A 25,196-nucleotide genomic window follows, 5' to 3' on the forward strand; every position below is an offset into this window, starting at 1 on the left:
ATGCAAACATATGTTACAAATAGTTATTTTTGACATGTTTATCATGTTTAGTGATTCCTAGAGCTCAAAAAAAAGTCTGCGGGCTATAGAGCGTTTTCCGTTCGGGCTCCAGTACTCTGGAATGCCCTCCCGGTAACAGTTCGAGATGCTACCTCAGTAGAAGCATTTAAGTCTCATCTTAAAACTCATCTGTATACTCTAGCCTTTAAATAGACCTCCTTTTAGACCAGTTGATCTGCCGCTTCTTTTCTTTCTCCTATGTCCCCCCCTCCCTTGCGGAGGGGGTCCGGTCCGATGACCATGGATGAAGTACTGACTGTCCAGAGTCGAGACCCAGGATGGACCGCTCGTCGGGACCCAGGATGGACCGCTCGCCTGTATCGGTTGGGGACATCTCTACGCTGCTGATCCGCTTGAGATGGTTTCCTGTGGACGGGACTCTCACTGCTGTCTTGGAGCCACTATGGATTGAACTTTCACAGTATCATGTTAGACCCGCTCGACATCCATTGCTTTCGGTCCCCTACAGGGGGGGGGTTGCCCACATCTGAGGTCCTCTCCAAGGTTTCTCATAGTCAGCATTGTCACTGGCGTCCCACTGAATGTGAATTCTCCCTGCCCCCTGGGTGTGAGTTTTCCTTGCCCTTTTGTGGGTTCTTCCGAGGATGTTGTAGTCGTAATGATTTGTGCAGTCCTTTGAGACATTTGTGATTTGGGGCTATATAAATAAACATTGATTGATTGATTGATTGATTATTTACCAGAACATATTTGCATCAAATCAATTATTCCACAAAACACATTGATCAAGCTCGAAACAAACTTTTGCCCTTTCCTGCCACAGTAGTGTAGCCATAAAATTGGACATAAATAAACACGGTAACTGTAAAACCTGCACAAATTCAAAAACAAAACGTCCTGTGTTTTCGTAAATGCGCATGTGCAGGACAGGAAAAAAAAAGCACACATGCGCAGTGGGTTTGTCCCCGGAAGTGCATACTCGCACATGTTCCAAAACAACCTTGAAAAGAATACATAAGCAGCGTGTTGTCAACCTTTTGGACACAACATCAGCCTTTTGGACGCAACACACTGCAGCAGAGATGCCAGTGACAAGGACATTGTAAGTTATCGCCCTCTACGCCATTTTAGCTGTTAACAGGCCTGAATATACGTCTTAGATTCGCGTCCGTCTCAGTGAGTTGCCAACGAAGCTAGCAGTTATCTGCTAACCTTTAGACTACTTATTGTTCCTTTCTGATTTCACGTACACATGAACGTTTATCGTCTTCATTTCATGTTTTTGTACTCCCTTTAGTCACATTCATTCGCTATCAATGTCATAAGGCCAGAACTGAGTGCTACAAGACTTGTCTCCAGTGTTAGCCCTGTATGCTAAAAACAAAACATATCAGCAGCGGTGTACTGTTGGCTAAGTTTATTAACACAACACATTAAAAACACACACACACACACACACACACACACACACACACACATATTAGGGCTGGGCGATATGGCCTTTATTTAATATCTCGATATTTTTAGGTCATATCACGATACACAATATACATCAATCAATCAATGTTTACTTATATAGCCCTAAATCACTAGTGTCTCAAAGGGCTGCACAAACCACTACGACATCCTCGGTAGGCCCACATAAGGGCAAGGAAAACTCACACCCAGTGGGACGTCGGTGACAATGATGACTATGAGAATCTTGGAGAGGAGGAAAGCAATGGATGTCGAGCGGGTCTAACATGATACTGTGAAAGTTCAATCCATAATGGATCCAACACAGTCGCAAGAGTCCAGTCCAAAGCGGATCCAACACAGCAGCGAGAGTCCAGTCGGAAAACATCCCAAGCGGAGGCGGATCAGCAGCGCAGAGATGTCCCCAGCCGATACACAGGCGAGCAGTACATGGCCACCGGCTCGGACCGGACCCCCTCCACAAGGGAGAGTGGGACATAGGAGAAAAAGAAAAGAAACGGCGGATCAACTGGTCTAAAAAGGGAGTCTATTTAAAGGCTAGAGTATACAAATGAGTTTTAAGGTGAGACTTAAATGCTTCTACTGAGGTGGCATCTCGAACTTTTACCGGGAGGGCATTCCAGAGTACTGGAGCCCGAAATGAAAACGCTCTATAGCCCACAGACTTTTTTTTGGGCTTTGGGAATCACTAATAAGCCGGAGTCCTTTGAACGCAGATTTCTTGCCGGGACATATGGTATAATACAATCGGCAAGATAGGATGGAGCTAGACCGTGTAGTATTTTATACGTAAGTAGTAAAACCTTAAAGTCACATCTTAAGTGCACAGGAAGCCAGTGCAGGTGAGCCAGTACAGGCGTAATGTGATCAAACTTTCTTGTTCTTGTCAAAAGTCTAGCAGCCGCATTTTGTACCAACTGTAATCTTTTATATATATATATATATATATATATATATATATCTCAATATTTTGCCTTAGCCTTGAATTAACTCTTTATACATATAATACTATAATACATAAAGTACTACACGGTCTAGCTCCATCCTATCTCGCCGATTGTATTGTACCATATGTCCCGGCAAGAAATCTGCGTTCAAAGGACTCCGGCTTATTAGTGATTCCCAAAGCCCAAAAAAAGTCTGCGGGCTATAGAGCGTTTTCCGTTCGGGCTCCAGTACTCTGGAATGCCCTCCCGGTAACAGTTCGAGATGCCACCTCAGTAGAAGCATTTAAGTCTCACCTTAAAACTAATTTGTATACTCTAGCCTTTAAATAAACTCCCTTTTTAGACCAGTTGATCTGCCGTTTCTTTTCTTTTTCTTCTATGTCCCACTCTCCCTTGTGGAGGGGGTCCGGTCCGATCCGGTGGCCATGTACTGCTTGCCTGTGTATCGTCTGGGGACACCTCTGCTCTGCTGATCCGCCTCCGCTTGGGATGGTTTCCTGCTGGCTCCGCTGTGAACGGGACTTTCGCTGCTGTGTTGGATCCGCTTTGGACTGAACTCTCGCGACTGTGTTGGATCCATTATGGATTGAACTTTCACAGTATCATGTTAGACCCGCTTGACATCCATTGCTTTCCTCCTCTCCAAGGTTCTCATAGTCATCATTGTCACCGACGTCCCACTGGGTCATTATTGTCACCGATGTCCCACTGGGTGTGAGTTTTCCTTGCCCTTATGTGGGCCTACCGAGGATGTCGTAGTGGTTTGTGCAGCCCTTTGAGACACTAGTGATTCAGGGCTATATAAGTAAACATTGATTGATTGATAATCGCAGCAGTATGATGATTCTATGTGTCTACATTTAACATTATTGTTTATACTGCATTAATATATACTAATTTCAAACTTTCATGCAGAGAAGGAAATCACAACTGACCAAAACTGTATTTATCAGAGGTGGGTAGAGTAGCCAGAAATTGTACTCAAGAGTACTGTTACTTTAGAGATTTATTACTCAAGTAAAAGTGAGGAGTAGTCACCCAAATGTTTACTTGAGTAAAAGTAAAAAGTATGTTGTGAAAAAACTACTCCAGTACTGAGTAACTGATGAGTAAAATGTTCCTTTAATGATTACGGCAACAAATAATGCAAAAAAACATTAAAATAGCAACGAGCAAATTCAGAGCCAGGAATATCTCTTAAGCAACTAAAACTATAATATATATTAAAAAATAGTACATTAAAATAAAAACAATTAAGGCACATTGAGCCACAATAACTTAACAGCACCATAGGCCCAGTAGGCATTCATTGATTGATTGATTGATCGAAACTTGTATTAGTAGATTGCACAGTACAGTACATATTCCGTACAATTGACTTAAATGGTAACACCCCAATAAGTTTTTCAACGTTAATCAATTACTTAATAAATGACCAAGTCGAGATGATCTACCTCATATATACATATACATACATACATACACACACACATATATATATATCTTTACATTTATGTATACAGTATGTAATTTTTATTTATTTATTTTACCTTTTTTGTTCACATGTTAAAGGTGTTTTAATGAATATCCATGCATGATGTTTAACACATAGATTCCTATCTATCATGAAGACAAGAATATAAGTTAGTGTATTACCTGATTCTCATTGATTGGAATCAGACAGTATAGTGCTGATAACGTCCACGTTTTTCCGTATTAGACAGAAAAGCTCCTCTTTTCTGTCTAATACCACATGAAACTTGTTGGTTTTTGGCATCTTATTTGTCCAGCTTCCATATTCGTTTTTATACACTTTACAATAAATACTTTGGTGGAAAACTCCGTAGCTTGCTAGCTTGTTTGTGCTGGCTTTCGGAGACTCTTATTTTGTTGGTGCAGGCGCGATGGAGCGGCACTTTTATTGTGAAGACAGGAACTGTGCGATCAGTCTTTTGGCTTTTGATGGGAAGTATGGTTGAAATAAAAAGTGGCTTTTTTCCTTTACACTTTTGATTGATTGATTGAAACTTTTATTAGTAGATTTCACAGTACAGTACATATTTTGTATGATTGGCCACTAAATGGTAACACCCCAATAAGTTTTTCAACTTGTTTAAGTCGGGTTGTACGTGTGACGGTCATGTGACCGCCTGGCTCTGTTTGATTGGTCCAACGTCACTAGTGACTGCATGTGATTGGTGAAACGCAGGCATGCGTAGATCCTACTTTAGAAAACCAAAACAAACATTAATAGATCGATAAAAAAAGTAGCGAGTAGCGAGCTGAATGTAGATAAATGGAGCGGAGTAAAAGTAGCGTTTCTTCTCTATAAATACTCAAGTAAAACTCAAGTAAAAGTATGTTGCATAAAAACTACTCTTAGAAGTACAATTTATCGCAAAAGTTACTCAAGTAGATGTAACGGAGTAAATGTAGCGCGTTACTACCCACCTCTGGTATTTATTACACAGGTATTAGTGTTGTAAGCATTTCACCAATCTCGCGCACTTTGCAAATTTGGACGCAATCTAACTGCAAAACAGTCTCCCAACACTGCGTAGATGGCATGAAGGCCTATTTATGCAAGCGTGAGGGTTGGGAAACGAAGGTGTTTGGCGAGGGAAGTGTGGATTCTGGCCGGGTGGCCTATTTCAAGTTCCAGGTAACTCTACATTTGGGATGTCCCGATCCAGGATTTTGCACTTCCGATCCGATACAGATATTGTTTTTGCACTTCCGATCCAATACCGGCCGATACTGGCCTATTCGAGCATGTATTAAAGTTTAAAGTTATTTAGCCTAATTAGTTGTCAGATTCAGGTTGAAAAGCATTTCAGTACTCTTGATAACTAGCCAGCTGAATTAGGTTAGATTGAATAATACACAATGGTTGGTATTCAAGGATAAACAAAAGTAGAAAAAAATTATACAAGTCAAAAAGAAATGGCATCATTAAACAATAAAAAAGTGAACAGTATAAAGTGCAAATAATGCTGTAAACATTATTTAAAAAAAGAAAAACACAAAAACAACATGAGTGGGATAAAATGTTTCTAACTCAGCATCAATACTTGCTCTTGAACAAGTGTAAACTTAAAAAAAAAACTATCTACACACTCCTTTCAAATGTTTGCCCCAGTCAGGGGGGGCAAACAATTGAAGTCTTAGGAAAATAGTTAGGAAAATTATTTCTAACGAAGACAAGCACTTCAAGATGCTCAGGTGTCAGCCTGCTCCTGTGTTCATCAATGAGTGCTACAAAGCCTCTCACTCTCAAAAGTCATTAAAATGTCTTACAACTTTACCACCACGCTTGACTTTATTGTGGCATGTTTTGCACTCCACCTCTTCACCTTCTTCGTTTTGTAGGGTAAAATAATCCCACACAGCTGATATTTTTACCGTAGCTTTTAATTCACACGGCCGTCTTAACAGTTAGAACACAGACCTCTGGACGTGTTGAAAGGTGTGCTGGAAAATGCGGAACGGAGCGTGGGAAGCAGCAAAAGAGTGGAATGTATTATTTAAATCGGTGCGTTGTAAAATAGGGAAGAGATTTTTTTTAAAACTGGATCTGGATCGGCATTTTACCATGCTTTGCTGATACGCATTTTTTGGCAAATATCGGCGGCCGATCCGATCCAAATATCGGATCGGGACAATCCTACTCTACATTGTTATATTTTATAAATAGTAAACCAAGTTGTGGTGGTAGTTTAGTCAGTAGTTTAGTCGTGGATGTACACTGTATAGTGATGAATCCAATAAACATTTGATTTGATTTGACATTAAATTTGCAAATTGCGCTCATTGGTATTGTGCTTACAACAGTAGCAGGTGACTTTTCAGATGATACTACATATTAGCAGTAATGCTACTTTTGGTAGCAATGCTTGTGCCACACTTGACAAATTAAAGGCCTACTGAAATACGATTTTCTTATTTAAACGGGGATAGCAGGTCCATTCTATGTGTCATACTTGATCATTTCACGATATTGCCATATTTTTGCTGAAAGGATTTAGTAGAGAACATCCACGATAAAGTTCGCAACTTTCGGTGCTAAGACAAAAGCCCGGCCTCTACCGGAAGTCGCAGACGATGACGTCACACGTGTGGGGGCTCCTCACATATTCACATTGTTTATAATGGGAGCCTCCAACAATAAGTGCTATTCGGAACGAGAAAACAACAATTTCCCCATTAATTTGAGCGAGGATGAAAGATTTGTGTTTGAGGATATTGATAGCGACGGACTAGAAAAAAAACAAAGTAAAAAAAAAAAAAACGCGATTGCATTGGGAGGGATTCCGATGTTTTTAGACACACTTAGTAGGATAGTTTTGGGAAATCCCTTATCTTTCTATTGTGTTGCTAGTGTTTTAGTGAGTTAAATAGTACTTGATAGTCGGAGGTGTACGTCCACGGGTGTGTTGACGTGCAGTGTCTCAGGGTAGTCGACGGCAGCTATGGGCGAGGCAAGCTCAGCTTTTCTCCGGTAAGAAACTACTTTTTAACCACAATTTTCTCACCAAAACCTGCTGGTTGACATTCCGTCGTGTTTCATGTTCGCTTGACCGCGCTCTGATCCATAGTAAATTTTCACCTCCAGGAATTTTAAAGAAGGAATCACCGTGTGTTTGTGTGGCTAAAGTTTTCCAACTCCATCTTGCTACTTTGACTTTTCCAATATTAATTGAACAAATTGCAAAAGATTCAGAAACACAGTTCTCCCAAATACTGTGTAATTATGCCGTTAAAGCAGACGACTTTTAGCTGTGTGTGTGTGCGCAGCGCTCATACTTCCTAAACACCTGTGACATCTTGCGTACACATCATCATTACACAACGTTTTCAAGACGAAACTCCCGGGAAATTTAAAATTGCAATTTAGTAAACTAAAAAGGCCGTATTGGCATGTGTTGCAATGTTAATATTTCATCATTGATATATAAACTATCAGACTGCGTTGTGGGTAGTAGTGGGTTTAAGTAGGCCTTTAAAGTTGTCTATTCGATATCTTCCCGCTTGAAGCCGAACCACTGCCTGACGATGGACCCCCTGGTGTTTTTCTTGGGAATTAAGTCTTCCTTCATTTGTTACCAGATTCGCACCTTCTTTCTCTCGTATTAACACTCGCACGGCTCCGCTAGCATCACAGCTAACGTTGCCCTTGCTGCTACCTCTCTGCTCTGCGAGGGCGTATACATATGTGACGTATGACCTGACAGTATGTGATGTATGTAAGAAGGTGCGCTTGTTTTATGTCTCCGTGAGAATGAGAGAAAAGAAAGAGTGAAGAAGAGCCTATAGTGCAGGGGTCTCAAACTCAATTCATCTGGGGGCCACTGGATTTAGAAACTGGGTGAGGCACATAGGCATATTTGTAACAGTGTTAAACTTGTTTATACGGCCACCCTCAGTGTGACCTGTGTGGCTGTTGATCAAGTATGTCTTGCAGTCACTTACGTGCGTGTCCAAGAATCAAAAACAAAGTATGGACCCGCAGGCCGCGTGTCTGAGACCCCTGCTGTAGTGTAATGCCCGCAGCTAAAAGCAACTGTGTGAGAACGTATACACGAATATCATTTTCTTTATCGCACAGAGACAATCCTGCGATATATTGCCCAGCCCTAATAAAAAAAAAAAAAAATATATATATATATATATATATATATATATATATATATATATATATATAAAATGTCATCATACATGCGTTGGTTGGACAATAAAGCTCATAAATTAAAGAAAATACTATTTTAATCCATCCATCCATTTCCTACCACTTGTCCCTTTTGGGGTTGCGGGGTGTGCTGTAGCCTATCTCAGCTGCATTCGGGCAAAAGGCGGAGTACACCCTGGACAAGTCGCTACCTCATCACAGGGCCATTTTAATCCCTGTCTTGCAAATTTACAGCCTGTTATAGGTATATCCATCCATCCATTTTCTACCGCTTGTCCCGTTCGTGGTCGCGGGGGGTCGCTGGAGCCTATCTCAGCTGCATTCAGGTATATCATCTCAGATTAGTGCATGTGCCTCACAATACGGGATCCTGGGTTCGATCCCCCGGCTCGGGGTCTTTTTGTGTGGAGTTTGCATGTTGTCCCCGTGACTGCGTGAGTTCCCTCCAGGTTCTCAGCCTTCTACCCACTTCCAAAGACATGCACCTGGGGATAGGTTTATTGGCAACACTAAAAATTGGCCCTAGTGTGTGAATGTGCGTGTGAATGTTGTCTGTCTATCTGTGATGGCCCTGTGATGAGGGGGCGACTTGTCCAGGGTGTACGCCGCCTTCTGCCTGAATGATAGGCTCCAGCAACCCCCAGCGAGTCTGAAAGGGACAAGCGGTAGAAAATGGACGGATACAGGATCTAATTAAATACATTTTGCCCATGTACATGTGGCTAATGTTTGACTTAGGGGGTTCTGTATATGCAGTTGATTTTGCTTTTTTCAATACATATTTCAATAGTGAAACATTTTAAAATAGTGATAAATAATGACATGGTTTTTTTAACACTTTGTAGATCAAGTTCTTCATCACGTAAACAGCTACTCCTCCTCTGTTCTTGTTAATTTTGTTGATATAATTTAGTTCATATCCTTTCAGATCAAAATCTATTCTTTGTTTGTTACCTATTATGTTAAAGCGTTTGCTGAATTGTTCAAAAAATGCTTCACATTGTTGTAGTTTGCATACAAGCTTCTGTGGTTGAAATTAATAATCTGCAGTTTGTTGTCAGTTTTTAAGGTTGCTATTATATTCTCCATCTGTATAATAAAAACAGTCACTCCCGATGTGGGAGAAAACATTTGTACCTTGATATGTATTGTTCATCATCCATCCATTTTTCTATCGCTTGTCCTGTTCGGGGTCGCAGGGGGTCGCTGGAGCCTTTCTCAGCTGCATTCAAGCGGAAGGCGGAGTACACCCTGGACAAGTCACCACCTCATTGCAGTATCGCTCTTCAAATCCAGACTATTATGCTCTATGTTGGAGGAGGTGTTTCAGTTCTTTCTGTGTGGCGTTTGCATGTTCTCCCTGTGACTGCGTGGGTTCCCTCCGGGTACTCGGGCTCCCTCCCACCTCCAAAGACATGCACCTGGGGATAGGTTGATTGGCAACACTAAAAATTGGCTGTAGTGTGTGAATGTGAGTGTGAATGTTGTCTGTCTATCTGTGTTGGCCCTGCGACGAGGTGGCGACTTGTCCAGGGTGTACGCCGCCTTCTGCCCGATTGTAGCTGAGATAGGCGCCAGCGCCCCCCATGACCCCAAAAGGGAATAAGCAGTAGAAAATGGATGGATGGATGTATTACTTAATTTGCACATTTGACTATTTTGGGGGCAGCACGGTGGAGATGGGGTTAGTGCATGTGCTTCACAACACGGGATACTGGATTCGATCCCCAGGCTCGGCGTCTTTCTGTGTGGAGTTTGCATGTTCTCACCGTGACTGAGTGGGTCCCCTCCGTGTTCTCCGGCTTCCTCCCACCTTCAAAGACATGCGCCTGGGGATAGGTTGATTGGCAACACTAGAAATTGGCCTTTGTTTGAATGTGGGTGTGAATGTTTTCTAGGGTAAAAAAAACAGCAAACCCCACAAGGGTTTGAATGAGCCAATAGTGTTTTTTGTTTTTGATTACTTAAGTTGCACTATTGACTATTTTGGGTGCAGCACAGTGGTACGTGTGCCTCACAATACGAAGCGCTTGGGTTCGAGATCTTTCTGTGTGGAGTTTGCATGTTCTCACCGCGGGTTCCTTCCTCCCATCTCCAAAGACATAGGTTGGGGATAGGGGACTGGGGATAGGTTGATTGGCAACACTCAATTGGCCCTAGTGTGTGAATGTGAGTGTGAATGTTGTCTGTCTATCGTGTGTTGGCCCTGTGATAAGGTGGCTATTCGTCCAAGGTATAGCCCACCTACCGCCCGAATGCAGCTGAGATTGGCCCCATCCCCCGCGATCCCGAAAGGCACAAGCGGTACAAAATGAATGGATCCCAGATTTGTTCTGAATACAATTTAATTCTATTAACCTTTTTAAATGATAGTGAGACATTTATTGGTATGTTTATAAATACTATTCCGTAGTAGTAATAGGGGTGTTAATATTCATGTACTCCTGCTTGCAATTCAATATATCCTGTTACAGTCAAGGATCAAAACACAGTGACATTATAACAAATTATGCAGAGCAAGGACATTACTTTAGCATAATGTTTTGGGGTGCAAAAAGTGAGACCAGGAGACCAAATATGGAAGCATTTTAGTTTGACTTGCAAAATGTAATACATATTTATACTAGAGCTGCAGCTATTGAATATTTTAGTAATTGAGTATTCTATCGAATATCCCGATTGAATAATCGGATAAATCATATTTTTGCCTAATGACGTTTTTATTATACATGTTAAGATGTGCACTCAATTATTGTGTTTGGCCTAATCGTCTTTTCCCCCCAGAAATGCTTGTTTTCATTATTGAAGGCTGACACGCACAGCTGAAATGTGTCTGTAGTTGATTGTGCCAGTTTGTGTATGCCAATAAAAACAGGTGCGCTCACAACCCTATGTGCTGTGTGGTGTGACCGCATAAATGAAGTTCTTGTCTCTCGTGCGTTTTTGATTATTATTATAAGGTGCCATTTAAAAGTTGGTTTCTCCACGCAAATCCGCTGAGCTGTTTTCAACCTGCCAACAATACATAACCTATATAAAAATACAAACCACTTAATGACAACAGTTTTACATTTTAAGAATGCAATACAGTTCACTGAATTCATTGCATGCAAAATAGTAATCCATGTTCATTTTGCCATCATAACATGTTTGAGATGAAAACAAATATATATACAATTTGTTCAAAATTAATATTAGCTGAGAAAGTTAAAATAAAAATATATTCTTAGTATTAAAAAAACCCAACAGTTTTCGTTATATCAAACAAACATGAATAGTTGATCAAGTAGTGTCTTTAATACTGCATTTGAAATGTGCAACTTCATATTCAGAACCATTATGGCTGACAGTAACTTGGCACACAAGTGCTAACACTGTTAACAAGTACTTGGAACTCTTACATTCTATAGAGCAGGGGTGCCCATTACGTCGATCGCGATCGACTGGTCGATCTCGGAGGGTGTGTCAGTCGATCTCAAGCCAGGCATAAAAATATTTACATAAAAATGAGCAATCATCAATCATACCAAGACTTCACTTTCGTCAGTTGTTTGACATTCTCGGCACCCGAGGATCTTGTGAGATGACGCTGGCAGCTGCGAGCTCATATTTAAGAAAAAAATCACTAACAGGGCGGACGCAGAGAAACACATTTTATTTCTAGAGACTCCGTACCTACTGTCAAAACTCTAAAGACCGACTGCACAGTTCCTGTCTTCACCATAAAAGACCTGTTTCATCCTGCCTGTGCTAACAAAATAAGAGTCTCAGAAAGCTAGCGTGCACAAGCTAGCAAGCTACGGAGTTTGATGCCAATGTATTTCTCCCCCGCCCTCAGCGACCGCTTTCTCACTTGCTTGCCCACCCGCACACTCTCTGACGTCACTCACCTGCTGCCAGACATTAAAGGGCCACACACATATGCTACTCTCATAACAAAGTGTTTAAAAACAAGTATGCAAGTTGGACAAATGAGATGCCAAATCCAACCACTTTCATGTGGTATTGGACAGAAAGGAGGACTTTTTTTTCCCTCCATTTGAAAATGCGGACGTTATCAGCACCACTGTCTAATTCCAATCAATGCAAGTCATCAGAAATCAAATACACCAACTTATATTCTTGTCTTCATGAAAGAAAGGAATCTCTGTGTGTTAAACATGCTTGTATTATCATTAAACACCATTAACTTGTTAACAAAAATGTCTCTTTCATAAATAAATAAATATAAATTATAAATAGGAATGAGGTAGATCTCCTCGACTTGGTCAATTGAAAAGTAGCTCGCCTGCAGAAAAAGTGTGAGCGCCCCTGATCTAGAATTGATTAACGTGGACCCGACTTAAACAAGTTGAAAAACTTATTCGGGTGTTACCATTTAGTGGTCAATTGTACGGAATATGTACTGTACTGTGCAATCTACTAATAAAAGTATCAATCAATCAATCAGTAGTGGGTGCAAGGGTGAGCTATCCAAGTAGCATGTGGTTGCATGACTTGAATAACCCAAATAACTTTGCACGACTACTTTCGCGGGGCTACTATCCATCCATTTCCTACCGCTTATTCCCTTTTGGGGTCGCGGAGGGCGCTGTCGCCTCTCTTAGCTACAATCGGGCGGAAGGCGGTGTACACCCTGGACAAGTCGCCACCTCATCGCAGGGCCAACACAGACAGCGAATTGAACATGACAGCTCGGATAGCATTGTTAGTTTTCAACACTTTTTGCCAGCATTTGATGACCTTGTGGGAGTGGGATAACACATCCTGGTAATCATAATGATTAACATTCATTTTACTAACACCGCTTTTGTGTTTACATTTGATAATAGTTGACTTATCTCGCCTCTGGACGGCCCTCAATCGGATGCTTCCTCGACAGGTGCTACAGCATCGAACTTGTGCTATTGTGCTATGCGAGCTCCACTTTGCAATGTTTGCTTAGTATTGCGTTTTCCTTTGATTTTAGTGTGAAGTGTTCCCACACCTTAGACAACTTTCGTCGCTTCTTAATTGTCTCGTTTTACTATGGCTCTTGTTCACTGCTTTCTGCGGCGTCTGCCATTGCGAGTTATGTCGCCGAAAATGTTTTCCAAGCTCAAGCGTCTTTAAAAGAGCAGTGTTGTGCAGTGCAGGGGGCGTATGATCTGTGGTGTAAACGCGCTGTGCGATACCTAAACAGCCTGTGCGAAACGTGAGCTTTGACTACTGTTTATTAAACGAGGCAAAGTGCCGTAAAAAAAAAATGAACGAAGCCTCGAGGCAGTGAAAGTTACTCGAATATATTTTGTAATCGAATTACTCATATTATTCGAGGAATCGTTTCGGCTCTAATTCATACTGAGTCACTAGGTCTGTCCAGATCTGATATTAATAGCCGATACAGTGTTTCCCACAGGTCAGGCATCTATTTGTGGTGGTGTGGTCGGGCGGCAGGGGTGGTTCAGCGGCGGCGATGACCAAGAAGAACCCGGAGTTGGAATATAATTACAACACTTTATGTACATATTTATATATTATTTACATATTTATATAATATGTAACTACAAGCTCCATTCACAGACAGTCCCATTGCTTTTATGAACAGTCAAGCGAATCAAAAGCCAGAAAAAAAAATAAAAATTTTTTTTCATTTAAAACTTTTTTTTTTGTGGCGGGCTGCCACAAATAAATGAATGTGTGGGAAACCCTGAGATATCACTCTGGTATCAGCAAAAGTTTATCGATTTCAATAAACTCCAACACAAAAAGTCCTGCAAGAGTTTTTTTATTTGTGCTAATCTCAACAGCCAGTTAACCGCTAAATGTCCTCCAATAAACACACAAGGTTAGTTTTTTCCTATATTCTAGCCAAGTCATTCACAAAATGCAGTCTAAAAGGCTATGAGGCTAGGCTACCAGAAGCTAGCAGCTGCACAACAGCTAAGCACAGAAGCTAGACATACATAGTAAGTGTCCTTAATTGATCAATATAGCAGTCTAAACACCACATTTGTCAATATAAACAATCAAATAATTATATGTGTATATTACTTACATGTACAGCGTCTCCAAGGCAGAAGCAAATTATAAACTTCCTGTGTCATGAGCTTAACTTGATAAATTATTGTGGTCACAATTACCACTCCATTTTACATTAAAAACAGCATAAATATATTCCAGACTGTTGATGATACTTAGGTTAGTTTTTATTCGTGCCTACTATTGTTCACTCTTTTGAGTATTTTCACTTGAGCAAACCTTTTCTAACATTCCACACAAAATAATAAAAATATCTATCATTCCTGCTGATATTGTATTGGATCATTATCGGTATTAGGGCTGCATCAAATGATTATTTCTCGAATCGACTATTCTATCGATTTTTTTTTTGGTGGATTAATTTATATTTTTATTTAAAAAAAAAAGTTGGTGTGCAACACATTACACAAACAAATTCCCCACAAAATATATATTTCTCCAATTATTTATTTTAAGCAAAACGTATAAAACATGCTGGTAAGCAGTCTTTTTTCGGTGGCCAAATTTTCAGTGCATCACTAGTCAATAGTGCACAAATAATATGCTACATATCTCCATTCATACTATATATTACTTAAATGTGTTTTCATGTTAAACACCTCCCCCTTAATTTTTTATATGTGGCAGCTTATGTTTTGCCTTGGCGGAACGCCATGATCAATTACATCTAGGGAAAACCCTGGAGTTCACACTAGTATTAGAGCTCATTTAAATGGCGATGATTGAAAACAAAAATATTACACCTCATTTATTTTCTTTGAAGAGTACAAATATGCAAAGAATATTTACCCGAACCTTATTCTCTTTACAGATTTCCTCTCTACCAGTTGGGAAATCCGCAGCTGCGAATATTCAGACCAAACTGGTTCTTGACGCTGGTGAGGCCTGGAAAGGAGCAACCTCCTGACACTGTGCAATTCCGCATCCCAATGGTGTAAGTTTTTGTTTTCTATGTGTAAAGATGCTTTAGACATGCTTCTTCCATTTGGAACCCTTGTGCTCCCAAATTTACAAAATAGGCTCGCCTTTGATTTACACTCAAAGGAATATGTAACCATTTTATAGATATTAAGGTGATAAACGTGTATTAAAATTCTGCCATATATAAAGTGGTTATTTGTAACTACCTCAGTTATATTTTTTAAACAAAAACATATAACTAAAACACCATCAGCATGTTTAGTGGTTTACCGGACATTTGTATTTTTAACATGTCAATTTTCTTAAAGTTTTGTAATGTATTAATTATTACAATTTGCTCATTGGCTGGAGGAAATAGTTTGGCTTGTCCGTCACAGCTGTTTCGTCCGCACGTATACGCAAGGAGCACCTGCACACACACAAAAGCAGTCCCAGTGAAGAAACTAACAATTTACACTCATGTTATTACGATAAACTATATATATAAACTATACACGTTTTAAAATCGTGTTTTTATCACCTTCGTCTTTTAGTAAAGGTTAAACCGTTTTTATCTTTTAACCTTTTTGAACAAGTCGTGCATGCTTTTATTTCAAGCCGCCTGGACTACTGCAATGCACTTTATGCTGGCATTAGCCAAAAAGCTCTCTCCCGGTTGCAGTTAGTCCAGAACGCGGCAGCACGACTTTTAACAGGGACCAGGAAACGCTAGCATATAACCCCAATTCTTCAGAGTTTGCACTGGCTCCCTGTTCATTTTAAAATTGATTTTAAAACATTGCTGTTTGTTTTTAAATCTTTACATGGACTGGCACCTCAATATATCTCGGACCTCATCCAAATTTACATCCCTGCGCGCGCTCTGAGGTCCGAGAGCCAGTTCCAGCTCGTGGTGCCCAAGACCAGACTTAAGACCAGGGGAGACAGGGCCTTCTCTGTGGTCGGCCCTAAGCTCTGGAACACTCTGCCGCTCCATGTTCAAACTGCTTCCACAGTGGAGTGTTTTAAGTCTCGTCTTAAGACCCACTTTTATTCTTTGGCTTTTAACACTACGTGAGTTGTGTGGTCCTCTTTCCTCTGGTGTCCTCTGTGTTTTTTATACACTTTGATTTCTATTTTACTGTTTTAATTGATTTTACCCTTTAAAATAGTTTTTAATCATATTTGTTTTTATATTGTTTTTATTGGTTTTATTTTTATTCATTTTTTGTTTTATTCAGTCATTGGTGGAGCATAATATTGTTTTTAACATGGCTGTGCAGCACTTTGGAAACGTTATTGTTGTTTAAATGTGCTATATAAATAAAGTGGATTGGATTGGATTGGATATAACGGTATCTAAATTATTAGAAAACACAAACTAAAAGTGTTATGCACAAGCTCAAGTTGAAAAAGAAGGGATATAATGCTTTAAACCCATGGGAATGTGTTGCTGCATCACTTCCGTTTCTAGGAAATAAGCAGTGTTTCCCAAAATGCATAAATAAATGAAGTTTTTCGGTAATTACAAATTTCAACTGTATTGCTAACCGTCTGGAATCCTACCATGGTTTATAATTTTACCGTTTAGTGTTATATCCCTGTTTGTGTGCTTTTAAAGGAAAGGTAATAGTCAGTTTGCTCACTTGTATAACCAGTAGTAGTAGTCGAGCTTCGAAAAATGGCCAATGTTGATTGTCAATTATACTATTACAAGATTACATTGCCTGTTTTTTGGGGCGGTATACCTCGGTTGGTAGAGTGGCCGTGCTAGCAACTTGAGGGTTCCAGGTTCGATCCCCGCTTCTGCCATCCTAGTCACTGCCATTGTGTCCTTGGGCAAGACACTGTACCCACCTGCTCCCAGTGTCACTCACACTAGTTTAAAAAATGTAACTTAGATATTGGGTCTCACTATGTAAAGCACTTTGAGTCACTAAAGAAAAGCGCTATACAAATATAATTCACTTCACTTCACTGTTTTACATTTATTTATTTAGTGTCACTTGACAACTTTGGTTATCTTCAGTCACATATGGAGCAAACCCAACATACTTTTTAAGGTGTTAAAGACAACCAACAGCTTTAGCACCATTTGAAATTTAAGTAAAAACTAATCCCAGTACAAAACCTTGCAATACATGTAAAATGTATTTCTTAACCCATAAATGTGTGTATTTATATTTATATATATATATGTATATATAGGTAGGTAATTTACAGTTTGATTGCCCAACTTGGTAATAGTGTTCATGAAGTATGGGCGATATAGATGATGTACAATATACACAATATACATCCGTCTGACAATATAGATTTTCATACTGTCACCATGACACACAAATTTGATAGGAACAAGCAAACAAACGCATCCTCAACGCAATGTCGCGTCCTCGCTAGCAAGTTAGTGGCTAATGTCCCTCCACAGTCCAGCTTCTAAATCACTAATCCACAAATAAATTGTGTTTCCTACAAATATTATTATCACTAGAGGACAAAAAAAAGCTAAACATGCTACACTAAACACCGTTGGAGGATACAAAAATTGCACGGGTAACAGCTAAGCTAAAGCTCTGGAATGTAAACGGGGTGGGCAGCTCGATACAATTATTGACAGTATCAATGCCAAGTGCAGTATCAGTATACGCTCGATACTAAAGTGATTACATCAATATTTTTTATTACCACAAAATATTATTTTGTCGTTTTTGTTACCGTTTACAAACTCAGGAAATAAGAAACAATAGTAATTTGATCTTTGTCAAGTTAGTTTTACTGACTTATACAAAATGATACATTTTTTATGTAGTCAAAAACAATACGGAAACAATCTAAATATTATTTGGTATGGTTACACATCCTGTGATTTGGTCTGATTACAGTTAAAAAATGTAATCATTTATTGATCTTTAAAATAAGTGTGAGCATTGGTATGGTTAATTCTGACCCTGTAATTACTTGGTAATGGATGGATCGACACCAAAATATGTAGTATTGCCCTAAACTAATATTAATAAGGAGACAAAGAAAGAATAAGTGTTAATTACATTTTAACGGAAGTGTAGATATAAATATGTTACAACAGTAATTCAACAAGTAGATTATAGATTTTAAGAAAATAATACAACTGGAAATGACACAGTATGTTACCGCATTCGTTCAGCAGCTAATTCAGGAGCCATTATAACCTTTTTGAAATGGTTCTATCATTATCTCCATGTCAAATAATATATTGGGATATGTATAATTGCAAAAGGCTGCATAATATATTGCAATATAAATGTTTAGGCCATATCACTCATTCCTAATGTACATTTACAGATATATGTCCATTCAAGTAATTAAACAGCATACAATGAGTGGATTTTGTTTTGTATTACCATGAGGTGGAGACTTGTCCAGGGTGTACTCCGCCTTCCGCCCGATTGTAGCTGAGATAGGCGCCAGCGCCCTCAAAAAGGGAATAAGCGGTAGAAATGGATGGATGGATGGATGATTACTATGTTATGAACAGGTTAAAAACTTTTAGGCTGAATCAATGCCTTTTCTTTGCACCAATTATGTGACCGGCAATTTCCATTATGGCCACAAGGTGGTGTGATAACGTCAGTGACAGAAGTCAGATGAATCAGTCAGTTGTACAGAATCCTTCCAGCACCAAAAGGTCGCCTTTAATGGGATGTGTTGCAATGATGATTTGTGACAGGCTAACACAGGCAATATAAGAGGAAATGGAGTGGAAACTATTTATTTGGCAGTTTAGGATTGACTCCAGACGTCACAATTTTATTACCAAAAGGCGCCAATATTAATATCAACCGAGGTAAGGAAAGCAAAGTGTTCATTCTATGAAAAACACCTTTGGAATATGCTATACAGATCTCATTTCACACATTATTGCTCCCTCTTTAAAACAAATAATACATTCCATAAATATATATATATATATATATATATATATATATATATATACACAAATACACACTGTGCAATAATTATGTGATAAACCAGCCTTTAATTAGGGTTACCAAGTTCACTTTTCATGTAATAAATACACTATTAGCACGCCCCAATGTTTAAGTAAGTTGTCAATTCCATCCATCCATCTTCAACCGTTTGTCCCTCGCGGGTTCGTGGGGGTTATCGGAGCCAATATCCACTGCATTCAGGCGGAAGGCGGGATACACCCTGGACAAGTCGCCATCTCCTTGCAGGGCTAACACAGACAGACAGACAGACAGACAACATTCACACTCACATTCACACACTGCGGCCAATTTAGTGTTGCCAATCAACCTATCTCCAGGTGCATATCACATTAAAAATGAGAATGCAGCTGTCATAGGCTCCAGCACCCCCCGCGATCCCAAAAGGGAACAAGCGGTAGAAAATGGATGGATGGATTATTAAACAAGTGACATTTATTAACACACACAAATGTACCGAAAAATGAGACCGTACTGTTATCAATTCCCTGGTACCAGAAATTGGTACCATATCAGTTAAAATGTGAAAAGTGTTGACGTAGCGAGTTATGTCAAAGTGTTACAATCAGCCTGAACTCGTTATCGACGAGCCATCATGTAATTAATTAATGATGGAATCGCAAGCGTATGTAATTTAGCGGAAGTATTTTTTTTTTTTTGTGTGTATGCATGTACAACATACTGTGGGGCAAAAAAGTATTTAGTCAGCCACCAATTGTGCAAGTTCTCCCACTTAAAATGATGACACGGGTCAGTAATTTTCATCATAGGTACACTTCAACTGTGAGAGACGGAATGTGAAAAAAAAAATCCAGGAATTCACATTGTAGGAATTTTATAGAATTTATTTGTAAATTATGGTGGAAAAAAAGTATTTCATCAACCATTCAAAGCATGATGTTTCCACCCCCATGCTTCACAGTAGGTATGGTGTTCTTGGGATACAACTCAGTATTCTTTTTCCTCAAAACACGACAAGTTGAGTTTATACCAAAATGGATACGTGGATGATACAGCAGAGAATTGGGAGAATGTCATGTGGTCAGATGAAACCAAAATAGAACTTTTTGGTATAAACTCAACTCGTCGTGTTTGGAGGAAGAAGAATACTGAGTTGCATCCCAAGATCACCACACCTACTGTGAAGCATGGGGGTGTAAAAATCATGCTTTGGGGCTGTTTTTCTGCTAAGGGGACAGGATGATTGATCCGTGTTAAGGAAAGAATGAATGGGGCCATGTATCGTGAGATTTTGAGCCAAAACCTCCTTCCATCAGTGACAGCTTTGAATGGTTGGCCAAATACTTATTTTCCACCATAATTTACAAATAAATTCTTTAAAATTCCTACAATGTGAATTCCTGGATTTTTTTTTCCCCTTCTGTCTCTCACAGTTGAAGTGTACCTATGATGAAAATTACAGACCTCTGTCATCATTTTAAGTGGGTGAATTTGCACAATCGGTGGCTGACTAAATACTTTTTTGCCCCACTGTATGTCTGCTGTACTTGCTTACATATTTCGGCCTCCTGAGGTTCCATTGGCCCGAAGTTGTACATGTACTTTATGTTTTACTTTTTACAGTTACAAGTATAATTTGTATTTGTGATTATATCGCAGTACTGACATGATTTTTTTTTTTATCATAATAGAGATGATTAAACAAGGTGGTCATGTGGTGAACAAATAAAAGAGTAGAACATTTTTAAAATGGTATTGTGGTAATCGGTTCATTGCAAAATATATGCTGCTTATCTGCACGGGATTGAGCTTGGGTTTATGTCATTGATAAATAATATGGATAAACAATACTGTATGCCTTCCCATACATACGGTACATTTGTCAGATTCTGTCAGCGAGGAGCATTTCTTTTTAGAAAAGTGCAGTGATGCCGACCAGTGAACAGTAACAGTTTTAACAGTTGTCACAGATTAGTTTTTGTACCTGCATAAATAGTTCAGATAAGGATTACTTTCTTAAAGGAGCAGGACACATTAGTGTCTTTCATGGTTTGAAGGTTCAGAACGCTTGGTAGTTGGCATGCGATTGATTCATTGATTAAAATATATTTTCCCGACTGCAGGTTCTCATTTGGGTCATGGTTAAACTGGAGAGTATCCCTCCTAAAGGAGCCATGGTACACCCCAGACTGGTTGTTAGTCAATCACAGGGCACATACAGACAAATCATTCACACCTATGATCAACTGAACATCTGTATTTGGCAGGCACTTTAGACACCCCTAGTCTATGGCATTTTTATTCAGGAAAGTGCAACAATGCAGACAAGTGCAACGGTTTAAACAGTCGATATTTGTTTTATATTTTATTTTACCTTTCGTACATTTCCTTGCCTTGCCTGAAGTATAGCATTTTTCATTTCCATTTCGTAATCCCATTTCTTACCTCTGAGGAACTGAACCTATTTTTTTTCTTTTTCTATCATTTTGTTATTTACTATCAAATAGGAAGGTTTATGACAGTGAAAGCTGTTATGACTTTTAGCGAAGTCACTGTCTGTGCTGATACATTGTTTTGATGCTGAGCAGCTGTTAATGAGATGTGGAAATGTTGGTGTTCTCAGGGTAATAACACAATGTGGCCTTTGTCTCAAAAGCCGCTTTTACCCATTGACTGCAGTCTTAAACTTATATTCACGTTTTCCCAGAAGAGTGTTTTGTGAGAAAACAAATTCTGCCATTATTCCTGTAGGTATTAGGGATGTAATCATTACCAGTATTAATGATAAACCGCGGTAAAAATTCCAGACTGAGTATTATCCCATAGTTGCCAACTCTTCCGGATTGTGCGGAAGACTAATGGAAATTTAACCCGTCTATCCGCTTCCTGACTGAGTTAAAACATGTTTTGTGAATGTGTTGTATTAAGCTCATGATCAAGGCGGCATTGAAGACAGCCAAAATAAAAGTCTGACTCTGTGTAATGCCATTGTGTGCACTGTGAACAGAGTACAGCTTAGTAGCATATAGCGTCAATCGCTAGGAACCATCACACTGACTCTGACGGTAGATATAAGCTCTGACAAGCACAAAGACTAGACAAAGGGGCTAAACAAAGTACATCTACAGTATATACTATGTGTGAGTGTGTGTGTGTGTATACACACACACATATATATATATATGTATATATATATCAGCGGTGTAACGGTACACAAAAATTTTGGTTCGGTACGTACCTCGGTTTAGAGGTCACGGTTCGGTTCATTTTAGGTACAGTCAGAAAAAAAACAAAATATAAATTTTTTGGTTATTTATTTACCAAATTTGCAAAATCTTCCACCAAAAATATTTTTCTCAGTGGAATATTTGATGTGAAGTAATGGGAACTTTGGATAGGTCAATAATTCGTAATAACATTGATTTTGATTCAATATTATAGAATAGAATAGAAAGTACTTTATTGATCCCTGGGGGAAATTCAGTACCACAGTTCGCTCACACTAGACAAGAATAATAATGAATAATATAATATATATATAATATAAATATATTCTAAATATACTCACAATACGAAGGTCCTGAGTAGTCAGGGTTCAATCCCGGGTTCGGGATCTTTCTGTGTGGAGTTTGCATGTACCCTCCGGGTACTTCGGCTTCCTCCCACTTCCAAAATCATGCACCTGGGGATATGTTGATTGGCCCTAATGTGTGGCGGTGGCGGCGATGACCAAGAAGAAAGCGGAGTTGGAATATAATTACAACACTTTATTAACTTTTTTTATATACGTATTTATATATGGCACCATGTCCTTTCGACTTACCAAACATAACAATAACAAGGCAAGTGTTAGAATTTTTTTTTTTCTTAATAAAGTATACCATTGTCATGCACAATAGCAATAATTTTGCTTAGGGGAATTTCAAACCTGCCTACTGCCTCTTCCAACCATTCTGCAATGTTGGATGCTGAATGTCTTTCCTCTAGTGGCATGGTCGTAAGGCAGATTGACTTCATGTTCCATTCGTCTCCAATGTAGTGGCATGTATTGCCAAGGTAGGCTACATTTGTCCACACATCAGTGGTCAGAACAATTTTGCTCTGGGTGGCTTTAATGTCAGTTTTCACAGCTTGAAATGTCTGCTCATACTTCCTCTCCATCAGTTTCGTAAAATGGGTCCTCGAGGGAAGAGTGTAACCAGAGTTGAGGACGTAAATTATTTTTCTGAAACCGTCATCCTCCACCATTGATAGAGGCCTCATGTCAGTTACCAACATATTTAGGGCACTATCAGTCAATGCAACCGCTTGCTGTGGTGTGCACACCTTCCTTTGGACCAAGTCTCTAATGCTGGCTTGTTTCTTTCTGAAATGAGAGAAACCATATAATGAAAGTACATAGCAATATTTACATGTAACTCAATACATACTTAGTTGATTCATTTAATAATTTCTGATGTAAAATGCAAATTTTTTAATATCATGGTCACTGCTGCCTAGTTTTTCTTGTTATATTGTTATTTTTACTGCTATATTTTTATTCTTATGTTGCTTTTTTTTTAATTCTTATTGAAATATTTTAGTTTTTTTTTCATTTAAATCCCCGTTAATTACTTTTTAAACTCTATCTCAATTCTGTAGACTGCTGCTGGAATTTAAATTTTCCTGAGGAAACTCCCTGAGGGAATCAATAAAAGTTCTATCTATCTATCTATCTATCTATCTATCTATCTATCTATCTATCTATCTATCTATCTATCTATCTATCTATCTATCTATCTATCCATCTATCCATCTATCTATCTATCTATCTATTCATCCATCCATCCATCCATCCATCCAAAAAAAAAGCTAAATGAAATCAATGGACATTAGGGATGCAGCATACAACAATAATAACACAGAAATGTAACTCATCAGAACTGAATCAGATATTGTACACATTTCTGTTTGTGAATAATAAAAGATTAATTTTAGGCTGCCTGTGAATAATAGCATGAAATATTACAGCACCTTCATAACCTTTATATTACTAAAGCGTCACTCAAATATTATATAGCTTTATCGGGTCCGCCTACATTGATCCATTATGAAACCAACCCGCTCATAACAACACAGAAAATGAAGACCTCGCACTCTCCAAGAAGTTCCTAACACTCTGAAAGTTAATACACAACACTTGCTACAGCGCTGCCTTAAAAAAATCTCCTCGTTAACAACATATTAAAAACACACAAAGACGGACACAACGGATCAAAGTACTCGGACTATGGACTTAAAAAGTTACTTACCGTTCTTCTCTTCATCCATGGCTCCTCTTCAGGTGCTGCCGAAGCAATGTTATCCTTCCTGCCACGCGATGTCCATGCTGCATGTTTTGCAGGAAATGTCTTCTTTGAATTCTTTAAAGAAAAGTGTTCCGACACTTTTGACGACTTAGGTCGTACACTTTTCTCCATTGAAGTAATAACTTTGAGATGTTTCTCCGCTGAACTATCCGTACAGTTCTCCTCCGCCATTTTTCGAATGTTTCCAGCAAAGGAGACGGCGTGGTCACGTGAGCTGCACATGACACATTGGCTGGCTCACTGCCACCACATGAGACGTAGCCTCAGCGTTGCCTTGGCGCTGTTTTGTACTGTTTTTGTACTTATTTTGATTATTGTTTTTCAGCTGTTTGTAAATGTTGCAGTTTATAAATAAAGGTTTAGGGGGAAAAAATAAAATAAAAAAAAAGCCTCCGAATCGATGACTAAATTAATCACCAACTATTTTTATAACCGATTTTGATAAATTTAATCAATTATTGTTGCAGCCCTAATATATATATATATATATATATATATATATATATATATATATATATATATATATATATATACACACACACACACACAGGACTGTCTCAGAAAATGTAAATATTGTGATAAAGTCCTTTATTGGAAATGTCATATATTCTGGATGCACTACACATCAACTGAAATATTGCAAGCCTTTTATTATTTTAATATTGCTGATTATGGCATACAGCTTAAGAAAACTCAAAAATCCTATCTCAAAAAATTTGATTATTTCCTCAGACCAAGTAAAAAAAATATTTATAACAGCCAAACAAAATCAAACATTTGAAAATATCAATTAATGCACTAAGTACTTGGTAGGGAATCCTTTTGCACGGATTACTGCATCAATGCGGCG

At 38.9% G+C, this 25,196-nt stretch overlaps 1 protein-coding gene across 1 annotated transcript in view; it reads left to right on the plus strand.

The window, feature by feature from the left end:
* The first annotated feature begins 961 nt into the window (after positions 1–961).
* mrpl23 (mitochondrial ribosomal protein L23) overlaps positions 962–25,196 on the plus strand; it is a 95,363-nt gene continuing 71,128 nt past the window's right edge. Inside the window, exons 1-2 of the mRNA XM_061917739.1 lie at positions 962–1,123; positions 14,963–15,085. Coding sequence (XP_061773723.1) covers positions 1,104–1,123; positions 14,963–15,085 — 143 coding nt within the window. The 5' untranslated portion in view covers positions 962–1,103. The remainder of the gene's footprint in view (positions 1,124–14,962; positions 15,086–25,196) is intronic.

This window comes from Nerophis ophidion, linkage group LG12 (assembly GCF_033978795.1).
Source record: "Nerophis ophidion isolate RoL-2023_Sa linkage group LG12, RoL_Noph_v1.0, whole genome shotgun sequence".
In the NCBI taxonomy this organism is placed as follows: Eukaryota; Metazoa; Chordata; class Actinopteri; order Syngnathiformes; family Syngnathidae; genus Nerophis; species Nerophis ophidion.